At 41.1% G+C, this 23,854-nt stretch overlaps 2 protein-coding genes across 2 annotated transcripts in view; both read left to right on the forward strand.

Annotated features, from left to right (window-relative positions):
• The window catches only part of FER1L6 (fer-1 like family member 6), a gene marked incomplete at both ends in the record, with an annotated part of 122,170 nt that overhangs the window by 46,321 nt on the left and 51,995 nt on the right, over window positions 1-23,854 (forward strand). The window contains 5 exons of the mRNA XM_080938937.1: window positions 571-661; window positions 4,616-4,735; window positions 5,987-6,139; window positions 12,938-13,115; window positions 17,162-17,286. Coding sequence (XP_080795063.1) covers window positions 571-661; window positions 4,616-4,735; window positions 5,987-6,139; window positions 12,938-13,115; window positions 17,162-17,286 — 667 coding nt within the window. The remainder of the gene's footprint in view (window positions 1-570; window positions 662-4,615; window positions 4,736-5,986; window positions 6,140-12,937; window positions 13,116-17,161; window positions 17,287-23,854) is intronic.
• On the forward strand, window positions 21,882-23,597 carry LOC308437780 (heterogeneous nuclear ribonucleoprotein A3-like). The gene has a single exon (XM_080938938.1). It carries the CDS (start codon window positions 21,973-21,975, stop codon window positions 22,987-22,989), a length of 1,017 nt encoding a protein of 338 aa, XP_080795064.1. The 5' UTR covers window positions 21,882-21,972; the 3' UTR covers window positions 22,990-23,597.

Raw genomic sequence — 23,854 nt, forward strand, 5'->3', positions numbered from 1 at the left:
TATACCCTCCCTTACCACCACTAAATTTTGGATAATATTACTTTTATAACTGAAGTTACATTGATTTTAATATCATTTAAATCATCAGTAAAGACAATATGTTCATTTACATTTCTTCTTGAATTGTTTTCATAGTCATGATTGGTTTCCTTTTAAAAACATTTGAAGCTTCATCTCCAAAACTGTTACTCTTCAAGAAGGTGGGACCTATCTCAGTGTCAATTCTAAAATATCTGCTTTGTATGTAGCATATAAAGAAAGTCTTGGTGTGTCTTAAATATGTAAGACTGTATTATTCCATGCAAATTTGTCATGAATTTTGATAACAGTTACAACTATTGTGAAGAATTCTTAAATCTTACAAACTAACACAGGGCCTGGGTATCATTTCCAATCTTTGCTCTCTTTTTTTCCTATTAGAAATGTTAAACCTAAATTTAAAAACCCGGGTTCTGTGGATCTATCCACTTCCCATTGTGCCATGGAGAGTAGATTTTTTTTTCCAAATCTCTGGAATCACACAAATGGATTTTCACTAAGTAAGCTGCAAAAATGGATATTCTCTTTCAGAGCCTTTATCTCTGAAGCAGAAAAGAACTCGAAGACGCTGAACCAAACTGCGTTAGATAAGAAACGACTCACACTCTGTTGGCAAGAGCTGGTATGTGAAAACCTATTTATATTTTGAACACAGCCAAAGCATGTGTTTTAAAAATAAACCTCACAAATGACATAGGTCATAGGGCAGACAAGGACAAGGCTTAAATGACAGCTTTTAGTGTATAACAAAAATAGCAGTAGGAAAGAATGTATGTTGGATAGAAAAGGGACTAGTCTATTGGAGATTCACAAGGATGATCTGCAAGCCCAGGAGTTCAATTTTTTACTCACATGGAGCCCTTGTTTATTTCTGCTGAAACTTGCATTTTACTAATGCATTTGCTGTTAGACCCAGGCTAGAGAAATGGCTGGCCATTTTAGGAAAAATAGATGGTCATCCAGAGGACCTTGGTTTGATTTTTAGCACATGGAAGCTAGCAAGTGTCTGTAACTCCAAATCCAGAAGATCTGCTGCCCTTTTCTGGACTCAGCCCACATTTCACATGGTGCATAGACACATGCAGATAAACCATGTTTATATATTTTCTCTTTAACCTTGATGTCTGTCCCACAAACAAGAAGCTAAAAGAACTAATGATTCTCCTCTCCTCTGGTATCCCCACTGAAAGTTTTGTTAAAGGTTTACAGACTTCTTGAGGACAGGTGGCTACTGATATCCCTTTGTACCCTGCCTACTTGCACATTGTCTGTAGATGCTTAAAGATACCTTACAGATGCTCAGTTCTTGTGGAATGAGTGGTGGCCAAAAAAAAGCCAGCTCAAGTCAGACAGACCCTGAACTATCTGACTATAAAGTTCCACCAATAACACTAAGGGACATTTAGGTGACACTGTGACAATTCTATCAAGAAAAATCTCTCATTATTTGACTTGGAATGGGGAATTAAAAGATATGATCAGGATTCAGAAAGACCAATTTTTTTTTAAATCCTATTTAATCCAAGTCCAAAGGCTAAACCCTTCCTTTATCTTTCTTTCCAGAATACATATTTTCTGTCCTCCAGGATGTCCAAGGGAGTTGGCTTCCATCATCCTTAAGATCTTTCTGCTTGGTCCTCCTTCTGGGCCTGTAACTGACTATGCTGCCTATGCCTTGACTCTATTGCATATTCTCTGCAGAGCTCTGCCTGTTCATTGTCTACCAATCCTGGTTGGACCAAGGCCATAACATCAATGTCTTAACAGTGCCTTGTATTTGTGACTCTTCTCACCACAGTGAACAAAACTTATTAAAGAGAGAATTTATCTTGTTTGTCTCAGGTTTTGAAAGATTAAGGTTCAGTCATGGAAGGACAGGTATGGCTGGGGGGTGTATAGCTGGGGTGCTTCACATCTCATAGAACATGAAGCAGAGAGAGGGAATACAGTGTTCAGTGAATTTTCTCTCTTTTATTTAGTTTAGGATGCCCAGCAAATGGTGGTGAGCAGCCCAGCAAATAATGCTTTATCTTCATTCAGGATAGGTATTCTCTCCTCCTTAAACCTTTTTAGAAACACCTCACATACTTACTTAAAGATGTGATTCATCAATGTTAAGATATTTTATTGAGTTATCAATAAAACGTCACCATCTTAAACTTGTCTGTCTTTAGATCAATATATATTGCCTCCTAAAGGAAACCAGATGTCTTAGAACACTTCCTACTCGCTATCTTCTACTACCCTATACCTATTCTAACTTTCTTTTCCATCCTGTATTGGGATACCCAGCTGTACTTATTGATCCAACCAAAAGCCTTAGTATCAATGATGACTTTTGAATCCCTCATTCTAAACAGTCAGTGCTAACCAAGATCCTGTTGATTCTTCCCCATAAGCATTCTAGAAATCACTTCACTTCTCTAGCCCCTGAGAAACTCTGGTATAGACTTTGCAGTAGATTTCATCTAGCCTATCTTCCAGAACCAAAATGGCTTCTAAAACAAAATGCAAGGTGATTACTTGTTCTTAGCAAATCACTGAAGTCTGTCAGTGATTCCTAGGATAAAATCTAAATTCCCTTTGCATGACATACAGAGCAAGCGGTGTATAACCTAGCATCCTGTCCTTTTCCTTACCCTGTAGTTGTGTTCCAACCAGCTAAACTCTTGCTCCATATATATATATACATACATACATATATATATATATATATATATATACATGTAATTGCTCTCTCTGTCAGGACTGTCATTTGTTTTCTTACTGGCTGATGAATTCCATTATGGGTCAGGTCAGATTGAGATCCTCTGGGAAGCCTGGCTTCACCACTGTCTGATCTCACAATGCTTTATACATCTATTTGTATGTATTGCTTTCATTTCACAAAACTGTCAAAGAAAGCATTTGTGTAGCTGTGGCATCAGTTCCTGGCAAACAGCAGGTATTGATTTTTTTTAGTCAGTATTACCAGAAGGCTTCTTGTATGTTAGGCATGAACAAAGTTCTAGAAAGACAAAGCTGAAAGTTATTAGTGTTTGTCCCTGAGGAACCCATAAATGGCCTGGATTATTCATTCTGAATTTATTACTGCCCTCTGCGTGCCATGCTAAGGATGTACTTACTGTATGTCACTGTTGTGTGACATTATCTCTCACAACATTGATTATTCAAGATTAGGATAAGACAGGAGCCCCCTATCCAACAAAAGATTCCCTTATAGTGGAGAATACAGACAGAGAAACAACAGACATAAAATAATTATAGAAAAATTATATTGGAGGATTATTGTTTATTAAAATATTTTTAAAATTAAAAATAATTGTAGGTTATTATTATGAAGGGAAACTTGCCAAAGCCACAGAGAACAAGAAAATTTTTGACAACATATAATACCATGGTGATGTTTAAACTGAAGCCACATGGAGGCTAGGAAGAACATTTGAGCAATAAGAAGGTCCGTATGTTGCAGCCTTAGGGTAGACCAACCTTGGCGTGCCCCAGAACCTCTTGAGAAGCCATGAGTCTGGGGCACAGTTGGAGAGGAGAGAATACTATGAGACAGAGAGAGATGCACAGTCAGCTCACAGGGCCTTAGAAGGCACTGTAAAGGCAGTGTGTGTGTGTGTGTGTGTGTGTGTTAAAAACAAATCCCATAAATATAGGTCAAATGAAAGAATAAAAATAAGTATTTGGTTTTTTTTTCCATTTCTCTGTCTCTTCCTGTTCTCTAGCTCTCCTCCTTGTCCCTCTTTCCCATCTCACCCTTCCTTTCTTGACATAGTCTCATGTAGTTCAGTCTGAGCTCAAGGTTGCTTTACGTAGTTGAGGATAACCTCTAGTTACTGTTCTTTCATTTTCACCTCCCTCCCAGGTGCTGAAGGTATGGAAGTATATTATCATGCTTGGGTTATAAAATAATTGTGTTTGGCACTTAAAATACTCTAGTGGCTCAGACATTTTTCAGATGGTACCTTGGTCTGGAAGCATCCTTCATAGTTTTAGCATGAGGAAGGGACATGCATTTTGGACTGATCTGAAGACCAGGCCCAGGAGTTATATGACTTTTTCTCACCTTAAGATGGAACTATCAGTACACACCTCAAGAAGGTCACTAATAGGAGTAATGGAAGAATATTACATGGCATAGAGTGATAACTCAACACAATTTAGCTGTCATTATTATAGTTGTTATTAAGTAACAGGGAGTGATATTGTCTCATAATTATATGGCCTGGACATCTTTCTGTACTTTCTAGGTCTTAAACATCTCATCTATCTACCAAAGAAGAGATGGTATCTATTGTCTTCACTGTGGTAGATTTCTTATGGATGAGGTAATCAACTCTACAGGCAAAGTTCATTGGGAAAAAAAGCTTCCCAGAGAAGGCGAGATGAATGAAATGACCTCTTGTATAATTTCTATTTAATGGTCCATGTGCACAATGTCAAAGCCAGTCCAGAGTGCAGTGCTTAGTGTGGGGCTTGCAAACGTCTCAGGACACTCCAGCACAGGGCAGTGTTGGTTGCCCAGACTTCTGGAGGAGAGATCTACACAACTCTTGTCCTTTTTTAGAAAGCAATGGCCAATGAGGCTGAAGGGGTCATTCAACAACAGAAGAAAAAGCTATCTCTTGATGAGATGATCCGTGAAGCTCAGAACTTTGTGGAGAAAATCTGTTTTCTTGTGGATGAGGTAATCAACACTATAAGAAAAGCTCATTGGGAAGATAAGAGAGAAAACTTCCCAGAAAGGGCAACATGAGCAAATTGAGTGCTTGCTTGGTGCTAGAAGAAAACACTGTGTTTATTTCTCATAAAGCCAGAGTGTAAGCATGTTCCTTAACACAAGAACTGTCCAAGCAACTGTTTTGATAGTGGGACCCTCAAGAGGTTTTCAAGCATAAGAGGTTTTCTAGTGTCTTCTAGATTTTTAAAAGGCATCATATCCATGTCTGTCAAATACTGATTTTTTTTCTTGAATCCTATAGAGGTGGACAGACTTCCTACACAGGGTTCATGAGGGATGGTGTTGGGAATGGTGTTTACTGCTCCACTGGCTCTTGAGTGTTGTGATTCTCTCAAATGTTATTTTCTCCCTGGAAGTATTTTGAGTAGTGAGACAGTGAGGATTTCATTAAGGACATGAAAGGTTTGAGGCAGGCATTGGGGCTTCTTGTCTGTAACTAACAAGTTCTGTGTCTGGAAGACTATGCCTTTGGTTATATACCAGATAGAAGGGATGGATGCCTCTTTTCAGTTTCAAATATGTATGTGAAAGAAGAGAGAGCAAGACAGAGCATCTACCTTTGGATACAAGTGCTATGCTTCCTATTCTAGTAGTTACATTGGTTCAGAAACGTACATTTCAAACACAAAGTAATGAAACACTCGATATGGAAACCTGCATTTCCTTATTGAATAGCTTTATTTTTAAATTTTTATAAAGTTTAGCTGTTGCTCCAAATGGCTGAAATGGAAGTCAGTGATTTGGAAACTAGATGTTAGCCATGGGGCTCCTCTAGACTTGTTTTCTTTTTCCTAAAAGTGACTGGGGAATAATTCAAAGGCATTAGAGAACTTTTAAAAAAAAAAAATCTTTCATTTGAACTTTCTGGAATGTTACATGATTCTGAAGAAAGATAATAATTTGAAGTTAAATCAATATCTACATTAGATCAACAGATACCTATAGAAAAGGATTCATTTGGTATATTGCAAAAACAGGCCACCAAAGATGCCCCAACACAGCTGAATCAAACCCATGTATTCCCACTCCATGACCTAGATGCTGTCTTCTTAAGGAAATGGCACTTAGTTGGCTTATTTGTACAGATGATTAAACCGCTACGTTGTTTAATGCAGAAGACAGGCTCTTTTGGGATAGGTAAGCTAGAGAAGTACATTCACTAAATACCAACCTATGCACTCACCCTTCCACCTCCAGCCACAGCACACCATCCCAGACATCTTCATTTGGATGCTCAGTAACAACAAGAGAGTGGCATATGCCCGAATTGCTGCCAAAGACCTTCTTTACTCCCCCATTGAAGAGCAGATGGGCGCGCACTGTGGGAAGATCAAAACCCATTTTCTCAAGGTAAGTCTGCTGGAGGGCGAAAGAAGATCAATTCCTTTTTATCCTGGGCGGCTTAAAATTTTATAGCATATGTCCATGTCTGAAATTCTTTCCAGTGTTTTCAAAAACAGAGGACAGCTAGGAGACCCCAGGTTTCTCAATCAAAATTCTGATCCAGTGACTTCTTTTGCTTTATAATTATTGCCTTCAGACACATGTTAATTTCTCTGTCCATCTAATGACTGACCCACTAGCTCAGACTTTTACTCCTTCAGTTATTAGTGAGACTGAAAATTGTCCTACTCCTGTCATTTTCTCCTGTACAATTTTTCCAAGGTATCTTTCACAAAAGTAATATATATTGTTAGATGAACCCCATTCATCCATAAAGTTATATTTGTTTCAAAAATTCAAGTCTGTCCTGGTTGTAAAGACCCTCAGTTCACAAATACTTGGGAATCTGAGACATTTCAAGACCAGTCTGGGCCACGGAGTGAGTTCAAGGCCATTTTGAACAACTTAGTGAGATACCAACTTAATTATTTTTCTTTAAAAAAATGTAGTTCAGAGGTAATGGGCTTGCCTAACACATTCAAGACCCTAGAATCAACTCACAGTGCTGAAAAAAAAAAAGGAGGAAGGAAAAGGATGATGGAAGGAAGGAAGAGATAGAAGGAGGGAGAGAAAAGGAAGCACTCTTTTGATATGGGCATCAGTTTCAGTACAGTCATTTGACTAATTACATCTACAGTCACCCTAATTCCTAATAGGGTAACAGTCTGGTGCCTGAAGATTAAGATCTAAAACAGATGACTCTAGGAAGAACATAATTCAATCTTTAACAGAATTCTGAGCAAATATTTACTAGCTGTGTGATCTTGGAAAGAGTGCTTAATATTTTTCATACATTTGAAGAATGTTTATTCTATTTTTTATCCACTACGTGGATATGGCTTTGAGAACTTAGTGAGTAAACTCTAGCAAAGAACACGTACATGTGCCTCACACAGAGTCCTCAGTCAATAAATATCAGTGTTCAAAAAAAAAAAAAAAAAAAAACTGGGCAGCCAGCACCTCAGAGGACTTTGTTATCCCTGGAAGAGCTCCTCAGTTGTTTGTGGCTGTGGTGCTTAATCTGACTAGATTTAGAATTCACCTTGAGGCACAGCCTGGCTCTATTTATAAGTGTGTTTCCAGAAACCCTTCACTGATGTGAGAAGACCCACCCTGAGTGTAAGTGGCATCATCCCATGAGCTGGGATCTCAGAGTGAATGGAGGAAGGAACACTGAAAGAGATGAGCAGGGCATTCATCTGTCTTTGACATCTTCCTGTGGACCTGACAGACAGCTACTTCACCCTCCCTCCTCACCACTCCCTACCTATGGTTGGCTGTAGCCTCCCTTAAACCACAAGCCAAAATGAATCCTTTCTTGAAGTTGCATTTGCTGGGAATTTGGCACATTGGTGAGAAAAAGAATTAACACAGTGACTTTGCTTATTTCTTTCTGTCATGTCATTAAAATAACTTTAAAAATCTGCTTCTATAAAACTATAAGTGAAAAAAGTCAACATATTTTTTACTCAAGTCATCCCAAATATCAGAGACTTCCTTTCACCTTCTCCATTCAAAGAGTGCTGCAGAAGCAAGAAAGATTTGTCTTAAAAATAGCAAATCATTTCCAAAGTCCCTGTGCTAAAAATACTAGAAAGTGGTATGAAGTTACTCTCTGCTAAATATTGTGGTGTATCCTGGCACCGTACAAAATTAGAACAAAGAGCAGCTGTCGAATTAAGCCAGTGGATAGGTACTGCTAGATAGGAGAACTGCTTTCCCACAAGTATCCAGCCTGTGTGTTATCTCTATCAATGTGTTTATTGCTTTCTTTATCTCCATTTTCCTGTTGCCACTGTGATTGCTAAAGATGATCACTAAAGTCTTCTTGAATTCAGTTACCATGAGGGAAGTGAGCGTGGAAAGGAAGATTCAGCAAAACTGTTTCCGTTTCTGTTTTGATTGTCACCTCCCATTTCAACTCCCTCCCACTCACCACTTCCTTTTATTATATCCCCCTACCCCACTCCTTTCTGAAACAGTAAATCTGGAAGAAGAAAAAAAAAAAACAGAAAAGCAAGGAGAAGGTGCAGTTTCATAGTGGAGAATTCAGAAATGGAAATAAAAAACACAGACTGTCTTGATCTCTAAAACTTCTAAGTCAGAAATTCACTAAAGTTTATTCTATGGCACAGCTGTCTGCTGGGTAGACATTCCTTAAGCATTCAAAGACCTATAGGAGGTTGTGATTGTAACACTGGTAAGTCATAGACTTTCACATTGCCCTTGGGTCACAAGATGACAGAAGATCTTCAGTCGGGGCCTGGAGATATGGTTTAGTGGTTAAGAGCACAGACTGCTCTTCCAGAAGTCCTGAGTCCAAATCCCAGTGACCACAACCATCTGTAATGAAATCTGTTGCCCTCTACTGATGTGTCTGAAGACAGCTACAGAGTACTTATATATGATAAATAAATAGTTCTTTTTTAAAAAACTAATTTGAAAAAGATCTACAGTCAAGAAGCATCCACATTTTTGAAGGTCAGGTTTGTTGGTTTATTGCTCCAGAGAATCTATGTACAGTTAAATTAGTCATTTTGCCCGTCACTGCCTTGTGGAACCATCTGAGGGCAGAGGCGATTTATTTTGACGCACAGGTGAAGTGACACAGTCCTTTGTGGCAGGATAGGGAAAGGAATGGTGACTAACATGGGTCTGTGGCAATAAGAATTTATCCAAGAAACTTCTTGCATGTATAGACCAAGAAGCAGAGGTGACAGCCAAAGGGAAAAAAAAAAAAAAAAAAAAAAAAAAAAAAAAAAAAGAGGAGATCTTCTTCAAATACACTTCTGCTAATTAGATTACAGACCCAAAGGTTCTACAGCCTCCCCCAAACAGTGCCTCTGGCTGAAATACAAGTGCTCAAAAGTCCAGGAAGGATATTTGACTTCCAACCTCTAACAGGGGCTTTAGTGGACCATCTATTTGTTGGGTCCATCTTAGGAGGAGGAGATAGATGATGCATGGGGAAGCCTAAGACTTGAGCATTACGCCTCCTGCAGGATTTGATGTTGGCTATCAGAACTGTTTATGTACCTCTTCATTCTTTAATGTTTTTTTTTTTTTTTTAATCTGCTCTCCATTCTAGTCTCAAAGGGTTGAATAAATCAAACTTTGATGCATGAGAGCAATTCTGATTTCGGAATGCTTATTAGGAAAATTCCTATGTTATGTGCTTTAGGAATATAGATAGCAGTGATCCTGTAGAACACTTTCACAGGGTTTGAGTTGAGTTTTGGTTCTCACTATAAGTTCACACACACACACACACACACACACACACACACACACACACACACACGCACACGCACATACACATACACATACACACATGTATACACACGCACATATTCATAGTTTCTTTACTAGCAGTAAGAGGAATGATGTTTTCTGTTGTTTTTTCATTAAAGGAAAAGGAACTTTTAAAATAAAGTTTAAGGATAGAATATAACACAGTATGTTCTGAGGCATACAATTTAAACACCTAAAACTAAGGTGTGTAGGCTTAGCGCCAACAGAAAGATATACAGAAGGTCACATTCCCTCCACCCCCTGGAACAGCAGAGTAAAAATCCACACGTAACTAGATGCTTTCTCTACATAGGTGCATAGACACATACATCAATTGTAAGGAGCAAAGTGGGCCTCTGCACAGAGCTGCGTGTACACTGGCTCTAATCTGTTCTTGCTCTGTGGCATTAGATAATGGTGCTTTTTTTCCCCAAAACTCATCTTTATTTCTAAAATATACTTACTGGAAGGATTGCAGATCTATTGTGGGAGTGAATGAGACCATGGCCAGGTATATCGTGCAGGAGATAGAACATTCTGTAAGAAGAATAGGGCCTAGACTGGTGTAAGTTCTTGAGTGCCAAGCATCTTTATTTTGAGAAATCACCATATTTATTACACGAGTATTTGTAGCATTCTTCTGGCACCAAGCACTCTTTTTTAAGCCTCGGAAACATCACACTGATGCACCAGACAAAACCCCTTGCCTTTGTGAACTGATGTCCTGGGATGGCTACAAGTAGCAGAAGAAATAAACCTAGGCTGACCCAGACTCATTCCTGCTCCCTTTCATCTCATTCCTCTCCTCCTCCCTCTCTTCCTCCCACCCCATCTTCCATTGCTGTCAATCAAATGCAGGGCCTTCCAGGTGTGAATCAAACAGTACACAAACAAGCACCCAATTCGATACTCAGCCTTTTCAATAAACGTTTATTTGCTTGAACAAGTTTTTGAACCATCAAGGAAATGATGAAGGAAAGTTATTTCTCTAATTATTTTTTTTAATTACAGGTTGCAGAGTACTTACCTTGATTCAAAACAAAGTGGTTTAGTTTTATCTATCTATCTATCTATCTATCTATCTATCTATTAGCTGAATAAGTTACAGCTCCTTCTTTCTAAAGATTAAATCCTGACCCCTCTGCATACCAATCAAGTGTGCAGTGCCTGAACCTCACTAGCCCCATGACATTGATGTGAGCGCTTCTGCTCAGAAAGCTTTCTGTACTGTTTTTGGCACAGCATGAACTCTCACTAAATATGAGCTTCTACTACCAGATCTATGTGTGTGTTAAGGAATGCTTTTGGTTGGTTTTACTCTGAGGTACTGACTAAAGCTCTGCTAAGACTTGTAGTGCCTTCCTACCCACTGGGGTGTGTTCCAAGACACCCAATGGGGGCCTAGCAAGCAATTGCAATTGCAGTGTATATGGTTATTTTCCCTGTAAACCCAGGCCTATAATGAAGTTTAATTGAAAAATTGGAGGTTTATGACCCTAGATAATAGTAAAGTGGAACAGTTATAACGGTATAGTATAATAAACCTCATCAATGACTTATTTCTAAAATTTCCCATCTAATACTTGAGACTGCATAGGCAGAAGGAGAAACAGAAGCTGAATACAGCAAGCTGTGCTTTTGAATAAGGGATGTTCCTTCCCTTCCCTTAACCAGTGATTCTCAACCTTCCTAATACTGGGACCCTTTGATACAGTTCCTCATGTTGTGCTGACCCCCAACCATAAGATTATTTTGCTACTGTTATGAATTGGAATATAAATATCTGATATACAAAATATCTGATGTGTGGCTCCAAAAGAGGTTGTGGCCCACAGGTTGAGAACCTGCCTGTGATATCTTTTTCTATCACTGGTATTAGCTACTCAGTTTGAAGCTGCACAGTCTGCCACAGCCTGCTGGGAGTGTCTATCCACAGTCAGGAAAAAGAGAGATAAATGTTTCTGCTTAGCCCACACTTAATCCCATTTTTCTCTGTGGGATCCCAGCTCATGAGATGGTGAAGTCCACATTCAGATTGTGTCTTACCCTCTCTCCCTCCACTTAATCTTGTGTAAACACTCTCACAGACAGGCAAAGGTGTATCTCACTAATTTGTTAGATGTTTATTGACCAGACCCAATCAAGTCAATAATAAAAGTTACCTATCCATCACCTGAGTGAGTGCCATTGTCCAGAGCTGAGCACTTGGAGAACCTGTCTGAGCCTCAGTATCTGATGCTTCATGGCTCTAGTCCATTGGCCAAAGCCCAGAGGCACATGCAGTGTTTGTTTGACAGAGTCATTCTGAATCTGCTTTAAGAACCATCAAAGCAAGCTACAAAGGCAAACAGCTGTGCTCAATTTGAAGTCAAAACCTCTCCATGGATGCTTGGGAAGTTGTCTGAACAAGTTCTGGCTTGTGGTAATAGGACTTTCTGATCTTCCACGTGTAAAAAACTCAGTGTAGAAGAAAGGAGAGTTATTGAGAGGCAATTCTAAAACCTGCCGGAAGAGACACTTAGAAGAGTCAATATAATATAGAGAAGTAGCCATGTCTTAAGTGTCATCAGCTCTTGTCAGAAGCCCTGAGTACAGCCAGGGCTGGTATTGGAACTATATGGGGACAGAGAGATTCCAAAGCCCAGTGACTAGGAAACAAAAGAAGCATGATGAATACATTAACTTTTATCCTTGTGGTTTTAGGGCTTATAATTTTTCACAAATACATTTGTGTATCTGCACACATGTGTGCACATACACACGCACACACAAAGGTGAGGCCACCACATTGAAAGGAAGCAGAGAGCTTAGAGATTTAAAGCCACACTGCCTATGGAGGATGAAGAATTTGAAAATGTCTGCCTGGCAAAAAGGCCTGGGAGAGCAGGCAGGACTTTCCCTCACACAGCATGGGATAGGAGAGCAGAGCAGGCAATCCTGAACAAAATGAAGGGACAGAAACTCAGGCTGCAACCCCAGTATCTAAGGTTCTAGGAAGGCCAGGCAAATTGAAAAGCTTGAAGAAGAGGCAAGCTGTAGGCTCAGAGCCAATGGTCAACAATTGGAGTCACCATTCCATGGCTCTAGTAATGGGTGTGTGAGTTAAAGACTAAGGGAGCACAGGCACCATCCTCATCTATGAAACAGGTGATGAGTACATGTATCTGTTAGGCCTACATTATCCAGGTTATCAGAATTCATGTTTAAGCCTCAGGCCTCCATGTTGAGGTTGTCCTCAGGAGTTATGCAGTGTGACAACAGGGACCATTTCTTTCAATTTTATAATGTAGACAGAGCCCTGGGAAAATGGCCTTCTGTACAAACCTCATATATCCAGGAAGAATCAATTCTCTCAAAATATGGTCCATACTTGCCTTCTGGTGATAAAAGAGTCTTCCTTGTTCTCTCCCCCAGCTTCCTGGGAAACGGCCAGCTGGCTGGGCTGTACAGGCAAAAGTTGACATATATCTGTGGCTGGGCTCCACTAGATACTCCAGTGCCATGTTGGACAACTTGCCAGCAGGCTATGAAGCAGAAATGTCTTCCAAATCATCAGGCACCCATCATCCACCATCAGCCCTGCTATACCAAGGTATGGTGCCCACAGAGCAAAGGCAGGCAGGAGACATCTCTGATGAGCTTTTGTGTAAAAAGGGATGGTGACAGCATTCATGCATTTGTGCTTTAGTTGGGACCAACTCCATTGCCTTCTTCAGTATAATTACTCAGTGTACTCTCTTCCAAAAGGAAGCAATGTTCCATTTAGAAGTATTTCATCTGGACTTTTGTATGTATTTTTGTGAGGAGAGAGAGGGAGAGAGAGAGAGAGAGAGAGAGAGAGAGAGAGAGAGAGAGAGAGAGAGAGAGAGAGAGAGAGATTTCTTTAAAGATGATGAACAGCATTAAAAATGAGTTTGCATTTTAAGCAGAAAGTTCTTGTATGGAATGACTCATGAACAGCACTGAGGTTTGCACTCTGTACACACCCCTTCAGTGACCCAGTGCGACTGGTATTGGTGAAGTTGTTTATGTTTCTCTAGCCCAGAGCCTGGAATAATTGCTTCTTTATAGAAAGGCAGCATGTTTTATGGAATTATTTAAACTCATATGATTACTTTCATTAGTATCATTATGTTTACATTTCAGTAACATTTTAATTGCATTGTGAATATTAATGACTTACATTTGCATTCTGCTCTGTTTTCAAATCACTTCAACTTTTGTGCTTGTCTTAGCTGCTAATCCAGGCAACACAGATTAGTTTTGCCTTCACTTTTATTGAAGTTGAATTTTGAGTTGAACCAAAGCTGGAGATACTGCAGAACGACATGCTTAACCTCTCCTCTGTTGCATGACAGCCTTTGGTGTCAGCTGATCTTGACTGCCAGTGTATTCTAAGCAGATTCCTAGTGAGAGAAGATGGGGTTCTTGAAATGGTGGCTCAGCTCATAGTCTGCAGTCAATGTGTTATTTTGGGAAAAAATACAAAGCACAAAATGCCAAGCATTGTGCCGTATATGCTACACATAGATCTTGTTCAACCCTGGGATTTCTTCAGTTCACAGAGGGGGAGAATACATTTCTGAGACACCCAGAAATTGCACGAGATCACTCATCTGCTGAAGGGTTGGGAAAAGCAGCTCCAAACACAACTTTCTTACCTGCCTTCCATTAAACTGCTGAGAGCTTTCTTTTTTTTAAATCTTTGGTCAAATACCACCCACATCACCTCAGATAGAAACATCTACACAGAAACAAAGCCCCAGACATGTTCACTGTTCCAGCTACTAACAACCCAGAGGAGAGACCTTTCTGGGGCTTTGAGATGCCATGCAGCAGGCCGTTTTCATGGTTACCTAATGACCTTCTGCTGAGCACTGACATTGGTGGCGTTGGCTGCCTTCCACACCAACTGATGAATTTCATGCTCCAGAGGAGAGCCATTCAGCAATTACTTTGCATCTATATATGGAAGGTAAGGTGGAAAACCTGGCAGGGGTGTAGAGAGAAGCAAGAGGAGATACTGGTTTCAAGTGGGCATCCAGATGTGGCTTTAAAAACCACAGAGGCAGGAGATAGGGGACTCATGGCATGAGGAATTGGGCTAGACTAATCTTAGGAACAGAACTTGGTAAGATTCAAGGTTTCTAAAGAAACCCAAAATGTAGGCTAAGAAAATGGCACACCTAGACTTGTGCAATATCCTGTTTATGTAGCTTCAGTTGGAAGAGCTGCTAACATCTCAGGATTAGTCATCTCAAGGGCAGCTAGCTGGTGGGCATTCTCTCAAAGGATGAGACCATCCCAAGTCAGACTGAGAAATCTGCTGAACTCGGTAGTGTGTAAAGTAACACATAGCTATCTCCCAGGTGTCTCCTGTCTGTGTTCCTGTAACATCTGCTGAACATTGCTTTGTTTACTGTTGTCATTTTTAAGGGACTTTCTTGTCAGCAGAGCCCAGCCTGTCAACATCAGAGTTAATTGGTGTTTATGGAGACATGGAAAGCTTTAGAACTGAGCCTCCAAGAATTGCCTCTCTTGTTCCACTGACTTGCTTGGAGTTTGCAGACCCTTGCACTGCAAAAACTGGCAAGGACTTAATTGGGCAATGTGCACATCTCAGGCTTCCTAACTGCCTGCAGAATTAGGTTGTGTATTGAAAAGATTGCTACATTCTTAGGCTCCATGCTGGTCTTCATGTAAGCCAGACAACGTAAAGAGAGAGAAATGTTCAGGTCTCATAACAGTCAACTCAGGAATTATCATTGACATCCTGCCTTCCCTGTCCTTCCACACCTTGTCTATAGAATTGTATGTTACTATCTGTATAGGGCAGCAGTCTTCCCATCCCTCATTTTAATCCCACTCCAGTGTGTGGTGATTTGGCTGTTCAAATTTTCACTTTCAGGGGGACACTGATGTCAGCTTGAATCAGCCTTTACATCTGTTCATTGAGAGCTTAACCTACAATTTTATCCTTCTGACATCTTACTCTGATTATCTGTTCCTGTTATATGTGTACCCACATCACACATACACACAGACACACAGACACACAGACACACACACACAGACACACACACACACACACACACACACACACACACACCCTTCTTCAAGAGTACCATGTAGCCTACCACACTTTCCAATGCTTCATGTACATCTCTAAGGTCTAAGGTCATGTGACTTCCACTGTGCAGGACCCTTACCTCCACACAAAGTAGTCAACAATGTTTCTCCTAAATGATCTGATGTTACTGATTTTATTTTTTTTAATTGACTAATCTTATATCCTTGCTACAGCCACTTAAGGATTGCATTCCTGCCTATCAACTACTACCACCTTGAAGGTCTCTGTTCAAAGGACAGTGCCACTGCCCTAGAATTAGCTCTCTTGTACTTGAATGCGCTTTGGTGACTATGAACTGTTCTATTGTATTTATACATCTTACCTCACAGGAACAAATTGTTATGATTTCATGTTATTCTGCTTTTCTCTTTCCCACTATATATTAGATCCTTGAGACCCTGTTGTTTTGCTATGTACACTTCTAACATGTTATTTCTAATTGCTTAAGCTGCCTGACACTTCTATCCTGCTGTGATGATTCCCAGATTGCTTTCAGCTGCTCCATATGCAACACTGCAACACTCAACAGGAATAGCATGCTAGCAAGTTCGAAGTGCCAGGCACTGCCCTCAGCCCTTAGCCTTATGGGAAGTTATTAGCCTTTATTTTACAGATGACTGTGTTCAAGTTTTTGTGTGGACATGTGTGGCTTATACAGAAAAGTTTCTGGAGGGGATTGATGAATGTTGGGTGAGGGAATACTCATAGAGTATTTGTGTTCTTCGTTTTAGTAAGTGGAACTATTTCAATAGGTACACGGGGGTTCCTATATAAAAGTCCCCATGCCAACACATTCTCCTCTTATCTCCTGCCTTTTCTCAGGGAGCTTCCAAGGACAGACAGCTATCTTAGTCCCCATACTATCTACGGTGCCTCAGAGACCAAGACCAAAACTCTACATAGTTGGTACACAAATGTCATTGGCTAGTAGAAGGGATAAATGGATAACTCACTATGCCTACTGAGGTTATTTAAGTAAAAGCTATTTGTAAAGCAGTCTTATATACCAGTGGACAAGCCTGTACATGTTCGTGCACACACACACACACACACACACACACACACACACACACACTCCTAAATAAGACATTCCTAGGGACTCATGATGCTTATTTAAACTTGCTAAAATGTGACATCTTAGTGGGAAAAGGTGGATTTTGGACTTAAGCAGAGGAAAAATCTGGGCTCTGCACACATGTGAAATTATATCATCCACTTTTGGGCCATTTTTCTCATCTATTAATGGGGAGATAATTACATATTTCACATGGTTGCTGTGATAATAATTAAAAAACACAAGATGGCAAAACCTCATGGGGTGGTGTGTTTCTAAAGTACTTGGCACTAGCGCCTCACTCCTGTCTCCACACTTACCTGGTCACGGAGGAGGACAGGGCTGGTATCACTGTTGTCTGAGGGTACACAGCCACCTGTCACTGGCTGATACACATAAACACATACACTCCTAAAGCCTGTTAACACTTGTTTTTTCTATAATTCCTCTGCAGCTCAGCATGTCTTTCAGCTGAGGGCACACATGTACCAAGCCCGGGGCCTCATCGCAGCTGACAGCAGTGGACTTTCAGATCCCTTTGCCAAAGTCACATTCCTGTCCCAGTGCCAGACCACAAAGGTAACAAGAGAGCTGAAGCCTTCCTAATGCTGCTACAGCTGATGCTTGGCAGAGCCTGGGAAAGAAAGATAAGGGTCACCCCACCCTGCCTTGTCCCTCACTGTGCCACCCCTGCCCTCCTCATCTTGCAGTGCAGTCTTGCAGACCCAGAAACCGGTCTGGGTCAGGAAGGACAGGCTGTAGAGGCCTATTGGTTTCCTTGAGCCACTGTGCTAAAACAGATGGACAAGACTTAAAGCTAAGACAGGGGCTAAAAAGACTGAAGAGAGGAGCCTGTTGCACCCAGGGCACCTGCATGGGGTGTTGGGCACTGAGAGTCCAGAAGAAATGAGAAATGAGAAGCCAATACATTCCTGAGACTGTCTGTCAGCACCTCAGGAGACCTGCTGGGGAGGAAGAATCTAGCTTTCTGATCAGAAAGTTCTAACTGAGCACTTAGCAGGTAGGTTGCTTTTTACAGATGTGCTCAAGTCCTCCTCTCTGGAGAACACCCTTTGGTGGCAGGTGCTGTGTTACAGGAGATGGGCAGGTGGTTGTTTCCTTTGTTTCCTCCCTGACTCACACACCAAGCCATACCTTAAAAAGGTCTCCCAGTCAGCACAAGTTCTGCAGGGTCGGACTCACCAAAGCCTGACCTGTTCTTGAATTGTCGACTAGGGAAGGGTAAGACCATAAGCCCTGGCAAAGAGGTGAGAAACAAAGACCTGCAAGGTCACCATGTGGTTTGTCTACTCTGCAGCTGCATGTCTCCAGACAAATGGCTCACTAGACCCCAGTTTGTCTCTCTAAAGCAGAGGTGTTATGAAGAAGTGAAAAGTTACACACACAAATCACTGAAGAGTAGCTGCCATTGCACTGGCTGATGTCAAGAGGGCACATTTTTCTTCAAGACCCCTAGAACCCAGTTAATGGATTCAACTATATCTTGATTTATCACACATATACTGGGAGTGTTAAGGGAATCAGCATGCTGTCCATTTAGCTAATACCTGTTGAACTGTATGAGCTCTAGGGTAGGGGTTGGGATAGATCCTGCTCCTGTATAATGTATGAGGCAAACACACATATCAGGCAGATAGGCTGGTTGTACTGTGCTAAGCCCTATGTGCAAGAATGAGCAAAGGCCTACAGGAGCCACATGGAGAGATGGGTTCATCTATCTCTGAGAGACCTTGGAGGAAAGATGTCTCCATTTTCATTCATTGTCTAATGGAAACAGGAAGGCAGAGGCTGGTTTTTGAGAGAACACAGTGATGACTATACACACGGACCTTGGAGAGGGTCTAGGAGATAGCACCGTCTGTAAAGTGCTTGTCACACAAGCATTAGGATCTGAGTTTATCTATAGACCTCAGGTAGAAAGCCAGGCAAGGTGGTGTGCACTTTAATCCTGGCACTGGGGGTTTGGACAGAGATGGGCAGGTTGCTGGGGCTCACTGGCCAGACAACTCTTATTTCAGTAAAAGAGCTTGTCTCAAACAACAAGAAAAATGGCTTCATAGGAATAATACCAGAAGAATAATGCCTTCTATCCTTCACATATGTGTACATGCATACATGTATATGCACCCCTACAAACATGCACACTCATGCACCCCCACAAATGTCCATATATGCACCCCTACAAACATATACACAAGCACACACCTTCAAACATGTACACAGATACACACTCATGAGTCATGTACCCCAACAAACAAACACACACATACACACACATGATCAATACTTAACTGTTCCCCTGTTTCAAATTCAAGATCTTCTACCTTTAGGTCTCACTTTCTTCACCTTTGAAAGTATGATATCGACATACACATCTCTCTCACAAAGCATGAAATGCCAGTGTCTTAAAACAGCTTCTACCTGATAGCTCATAATGGCTGCTATTGTAGCTGCCATCTCCAGACAAGAGTGGTCTCAGAAGATATATCCAAGGACCATCCATGTACCTCAGCCATGCAATTACAGACCTTCTGAAGTGACCTTGGGGAAGTGTGAGTGAGCTCATGAGACAGCCATATCCTGCTGGTTTTAATATTCATACATCTTAGTTTATGCATACCACCCCTTACAACATGACTTGACGGTGTGGAATATTTCAGAGAGAACCCAGTTATTGCAGATATTGTGGAGAACTAGGACTTGAAGGATAAATGGAAAGGGAAAGAGGCTCCTATAGAGGAAGGATTTGATAGGAGTCAGATGTGAATAAAGGGAAGAGAGAAAGAGGAGGATGGGGGCATTTTAGACAATAGAGATTGCTAAGCCTGGTGTTCCCAAAAATGAGACTGATATTTAGTTCTGAAGACATGGGCAATTAGACAGGATCACCTGTATACCAGGGCTGTCACAGGGTAGGTATGAGTGTGTGTGTGTGTGTGTGTGTGTGTGTGTGTGTGTGTGTGTGTGTGTGTGTGATGCAAGGAACTGGACCTCAGGCTTGATAAATACTTGACAGGCACTCTACTCCTGAGCCACACCCCAGCCCTCAGGGTTTGATCACTTATAATATGGACTGAGATGAAGTACATTAGGGAGGGTTGCAAGCATTTACTGAGCACCTACTGTATGCCAAACAATGAATCTTCTTTATTTCAGACAAATGGGTATAAGCCCATTTAAAAAAGGGGAAATTAAGGCATGAAGACATAAGTCACTTGTGAAAGTTGGTCAAAGGATAGCAAATTAAACATAGATTCTATCTAGGTAGGTTTTTGCTATTACTGATATATTCTGTCCAGAACATTTGACTAATAGTTGAGTGTTAGCTAAGTCTTACCCCGAACTTCCAAATGATTCTTTAGACAAGTGATTCTCAACCTTACAAATGCTGTGACCCTTTAATATAGTTTCTCACATTGGGGTGACACCCCAACCATAATATTATTTATGTTACTATTTCATGACTGAAATTTTGTAGTGTCCCATTGGAAATGTGTGTTTGCCAATGGTTGCAACCCACAGATTGAGCACTGTTGCTTTAAACTCAGCTCAGTATGAGATTCCCAAAGAAGCCCTTAAGAAACAAGGCTAATTTGGGTAGCTGAGCAACAAAGTGGAAGATGCTTGTTTTGGTATGTCATTAAGTATTGCTTTAAAGGAATATTTTACATATGATGGCAACTTAACAGGTTAGTTCCCTCTCATCTGTTCATACAAATGGCTGTCAAGCACCCACTATGCAGAGGTCTAGCTCACAGTAGGTAGGTACATGATGAATGAATGAAGACTGAGTGAATGCTGGGCTTAATATGAATGAGTGAGTGAGGACTGAATGGATGCTGATCTTACATGGTGAATGAGTGAGTGAGGACTGAATGGATGCTGACCTTACATGGTGAATGAATGAATGAAGACTGAATGGATACTGACCTCTGGAGTCTTATTCAATGGCACTTCCAGTCACATGGGAAGAAAGTTATTCAAATTCATTCACTCATTCACCATGTAAGGTCAGCATTCATTCACTCATTCATCATTAAGACTAGCACTCATTCATTCTTTCACCATGTAAGGCAAGCATTCACTCAAATTCAAAAATGTTGTGGATATCATAGTCTACTCTGACAATACTCTGTCAGTCAGGTGCATGCCAGAGAGCTCACCTGTCTCTTCTAAAGCAATATAAAGCACGTGACTTTGCAACTATGTCACTTCTGTTTATCAGCTGGTTGAACTTTGTCCTTTTTATGGCAGAAATGGAAGATCTTTCCAGAGGCATTTTAAAACTTCATTGTATCTGAGACATGAAATATTCTAAAATAAAAACTCAAGAAGAGAGGTGAACTGCAGCCACACAATACTTTGACAGCTTACATAAAGAGCTATAAAAATATCCTTCTGTGACCACAGGACAAACAGTTTAATGCTGTAACCGGATCTGGCTGGATGCACAACTAGGCTGGCAGTTTTATGTGAGTCTGACGTCTAGTGCAGGCCAGTTCCTTCTTCTAACCCTCCTGGAGTGCATAATAGTGAGTAAGGAACAGTTCAGAGGTGCTGTGGAAATTTCCCCAGGATCCAGCAGCTGTGGGACACTTTCACTTCTGAAACCCATTTTATTGCACAGCTTGAAAAAGAGCTATAACCATGGACTCTTTCCAGTGTGGGCTCCACATATTAATGGGGTGGTATCTTCCCAGGTGTGGGCCCACCCACCTTGCAAACAACTCAGCCTTTTGCTCTGTGAAACTGGCCTTTTTCCAAATGTCTAAATAAAGAGAGAAAGAAATTCAAATTTAAATAACATTCTCCCTTTCAAAAGTTCCTCTTGATATTGAACTCGAGTTGGAAGAGGCGAGTCCGGTCTCAAAATGGAGGTAAAACCGCCGCCCGGTCGCCCCCAGCCTGACTCCGGCCGTCGCCGCCGCCGCCGCCGGGGGGAGGAGGGCCATGATCCAAAGGAACCAGAGCAGCTGAGGAAGCTGTTCATTGGTGGGCTGAGTGGAACCAGAGCAGCTGAGGATGCTGTTCATTGGTGGGCTGAGTGGAACCAGAGCAGCTGAGGAAGCTGTTCATTGGTGGGCTGAGTGGAACCAGAGCAGCTGAGGATGCTGTTCATTGGTGGGCTGAGTGGAACCAGAGCAGCTGAGGAAGCTGTTCATTGGTGGGCTGAGCTTTGAAACCACAGATGACAGTTTAAGAGAACATTTTGAGAAATGGGGCACACTTACAGACTGTGTGGTTATGAGAGATCCTCAAACAAAACGTTCCAGAGGCTTTGGTTTTGTGACCTACTCTTGTGTAGAAGAGGTGGATGCTGCGGTGTGTGCTCGGCCACACAAGGTCGATGGGCGTGTGGTGGAACCAAAGAGAGCTGTTTCTAGAGAGGATTCTGTGAAGCCTGGTGCCCATTTAACGGTGAAGAAAATCTTTGTTGGTGGTATTAAAGAGGATACGGAAGAATATAATCTGAGAGACTACTTTGAAAAGTATGGCAAGATTGAAACCATAGAAGTTATGGAAGACAGGCAGAGTGGGAAAAAGAGAGGATTTGCTTTTGTAACTTTTGATGATCATGACACAGTTGATAAAATTGTTGTTCAGAAATACCACACTATTAATGGGCATAATTGTGAAGTGAAAAAGGCCCTTTCTAAACAGGAGATGCAGTCAGCTGGATCTCAGAGAGGTCGTGGAGGTGGATCTGGCAACTTTATGGGTCGTGGAGGAAACTTTGGAGGTGGTGAAGGAAACTTTGGTCGTGGAGGAAACTTTGGTGGAAGAGGAGGCTATGGCGGTGGAGGTGGAGGCAGCAGAGGTAGTTACGGAGGTGGTGATGGTGGATATAATGGATTTGGAGGTGATGGTGGCAACTATGGTGGTGGCCCTGGTTACAGCAGTAGAGGAGGCTATGGAGGTGGTGGACCAGGATATGGAAACCAAGGCGGTGGCTATGGTGGTGGAGGAGGAGGATATGATGGTTACAATGAAGGAGGGAATTTTGGTGGAGGTAACTATGGTGGTGGTGGGAACTACAATGACTTTGGAAATTATAGTGGACAGCAACAATCAAATTATGGACCCATGAAAGGGGGCAGTTTTGGTGGAAGAAGCTCAGGCAGTCCCTATGGCGTGGCTATGGATCTGGAGGTGGAAGTGGTGGATATGGTAGCAGAAGGTTTTAAAATAAAACAGAAACGGCTACAGTTCTTAGCAGGAGAGAGAGCGAGGAGTTGTCAGGAAAGCTGCAGGTTACTTTGAGACAGTCGTCCTAAATGCATTAGAGGAACTGTAAAAATCTGCCACAGGAGGAACGATGATCCACAGTCAGAAAAGTTACTGCAGCTGAAACAGGAGCCCTTCTTGTTCAGGACTGTCATAGCCACAGTTTGCAAAAAGTGCAGCTATTGATTAATGCAATGTAGTGTCAATTAGATGTACATTCCTGAGGTCTTTTATCTGTTGTAGCTTTGTCTTTTTCTTTTCCTTTTCATTACATCAGGTATATTGCCCTGTAAATTGTGGTAGTGGTACCAGGAATAAAAAATTAAGGAATTTTTAACTTTTCAATATTTGTGTAGTTCAGTTTTTCTACATTTTAGTACAGAAACTAATAAAATGCAGTTTTGAAGGTGTTTCCTTGTGAGTTAACAAGTAAAGAAGATCATTGTTAATTACTATTTTGTATGAATTTTGCTAAAGTTAACTGTAAAGAAACACCTACTGACTTGCAATTTAAGGGGAATCTATTCTCCCCACTTCCAAAACCGTGGTGAGTGGGCACTGACATGTGGAGAGAACAGATATTTGTATGTTTGCAATGTGTGTTTTAGATAATTAGGATTGGGTAATAAAAATAGCATTTGTGACTTTAATAGCATTAAGATTACCTTCAAATGAAAAAGATCTCAAAAGTTGCTGTTTGGTTTTTGTGCATTTTCTTTCAAAATGTAATCATGATTTTAGTGTGTTAGACTTACTAAGTCCTAGCCATGTTAAGAACATCTTCATTCCACATTCACCTTGATCACATTGAAACTGCTGCCAATAGTTTGGGTGTAAAGTGTTTATACTGCCCTCTACTTACCAAGGCTGGCAGATGTATGCCATCTCCCTGCTTAACAGT

This window comes from Micromys minutus, assembly GCF_963924665.1.
Source record: "Micromys minutus genome assembly, chromosome: 27".
Classification (NCBI taxonomy): domain Eukaryota; kingdom Metazoa; phylum Chordata; class Mammalia; order Rodentia; family Muridae; genus Micromys; species Micromys minutus.

Bases quoted from the DNA above. Each gene is read 5' to 3' on its own strand.
- LOC308437780 (XM_080938938.1), top strand. From the start codon at position 21,973: ATGAGAGATCCTCAAACAAAACGTTCCAGAGGCTTTGGTTTTGTGACC.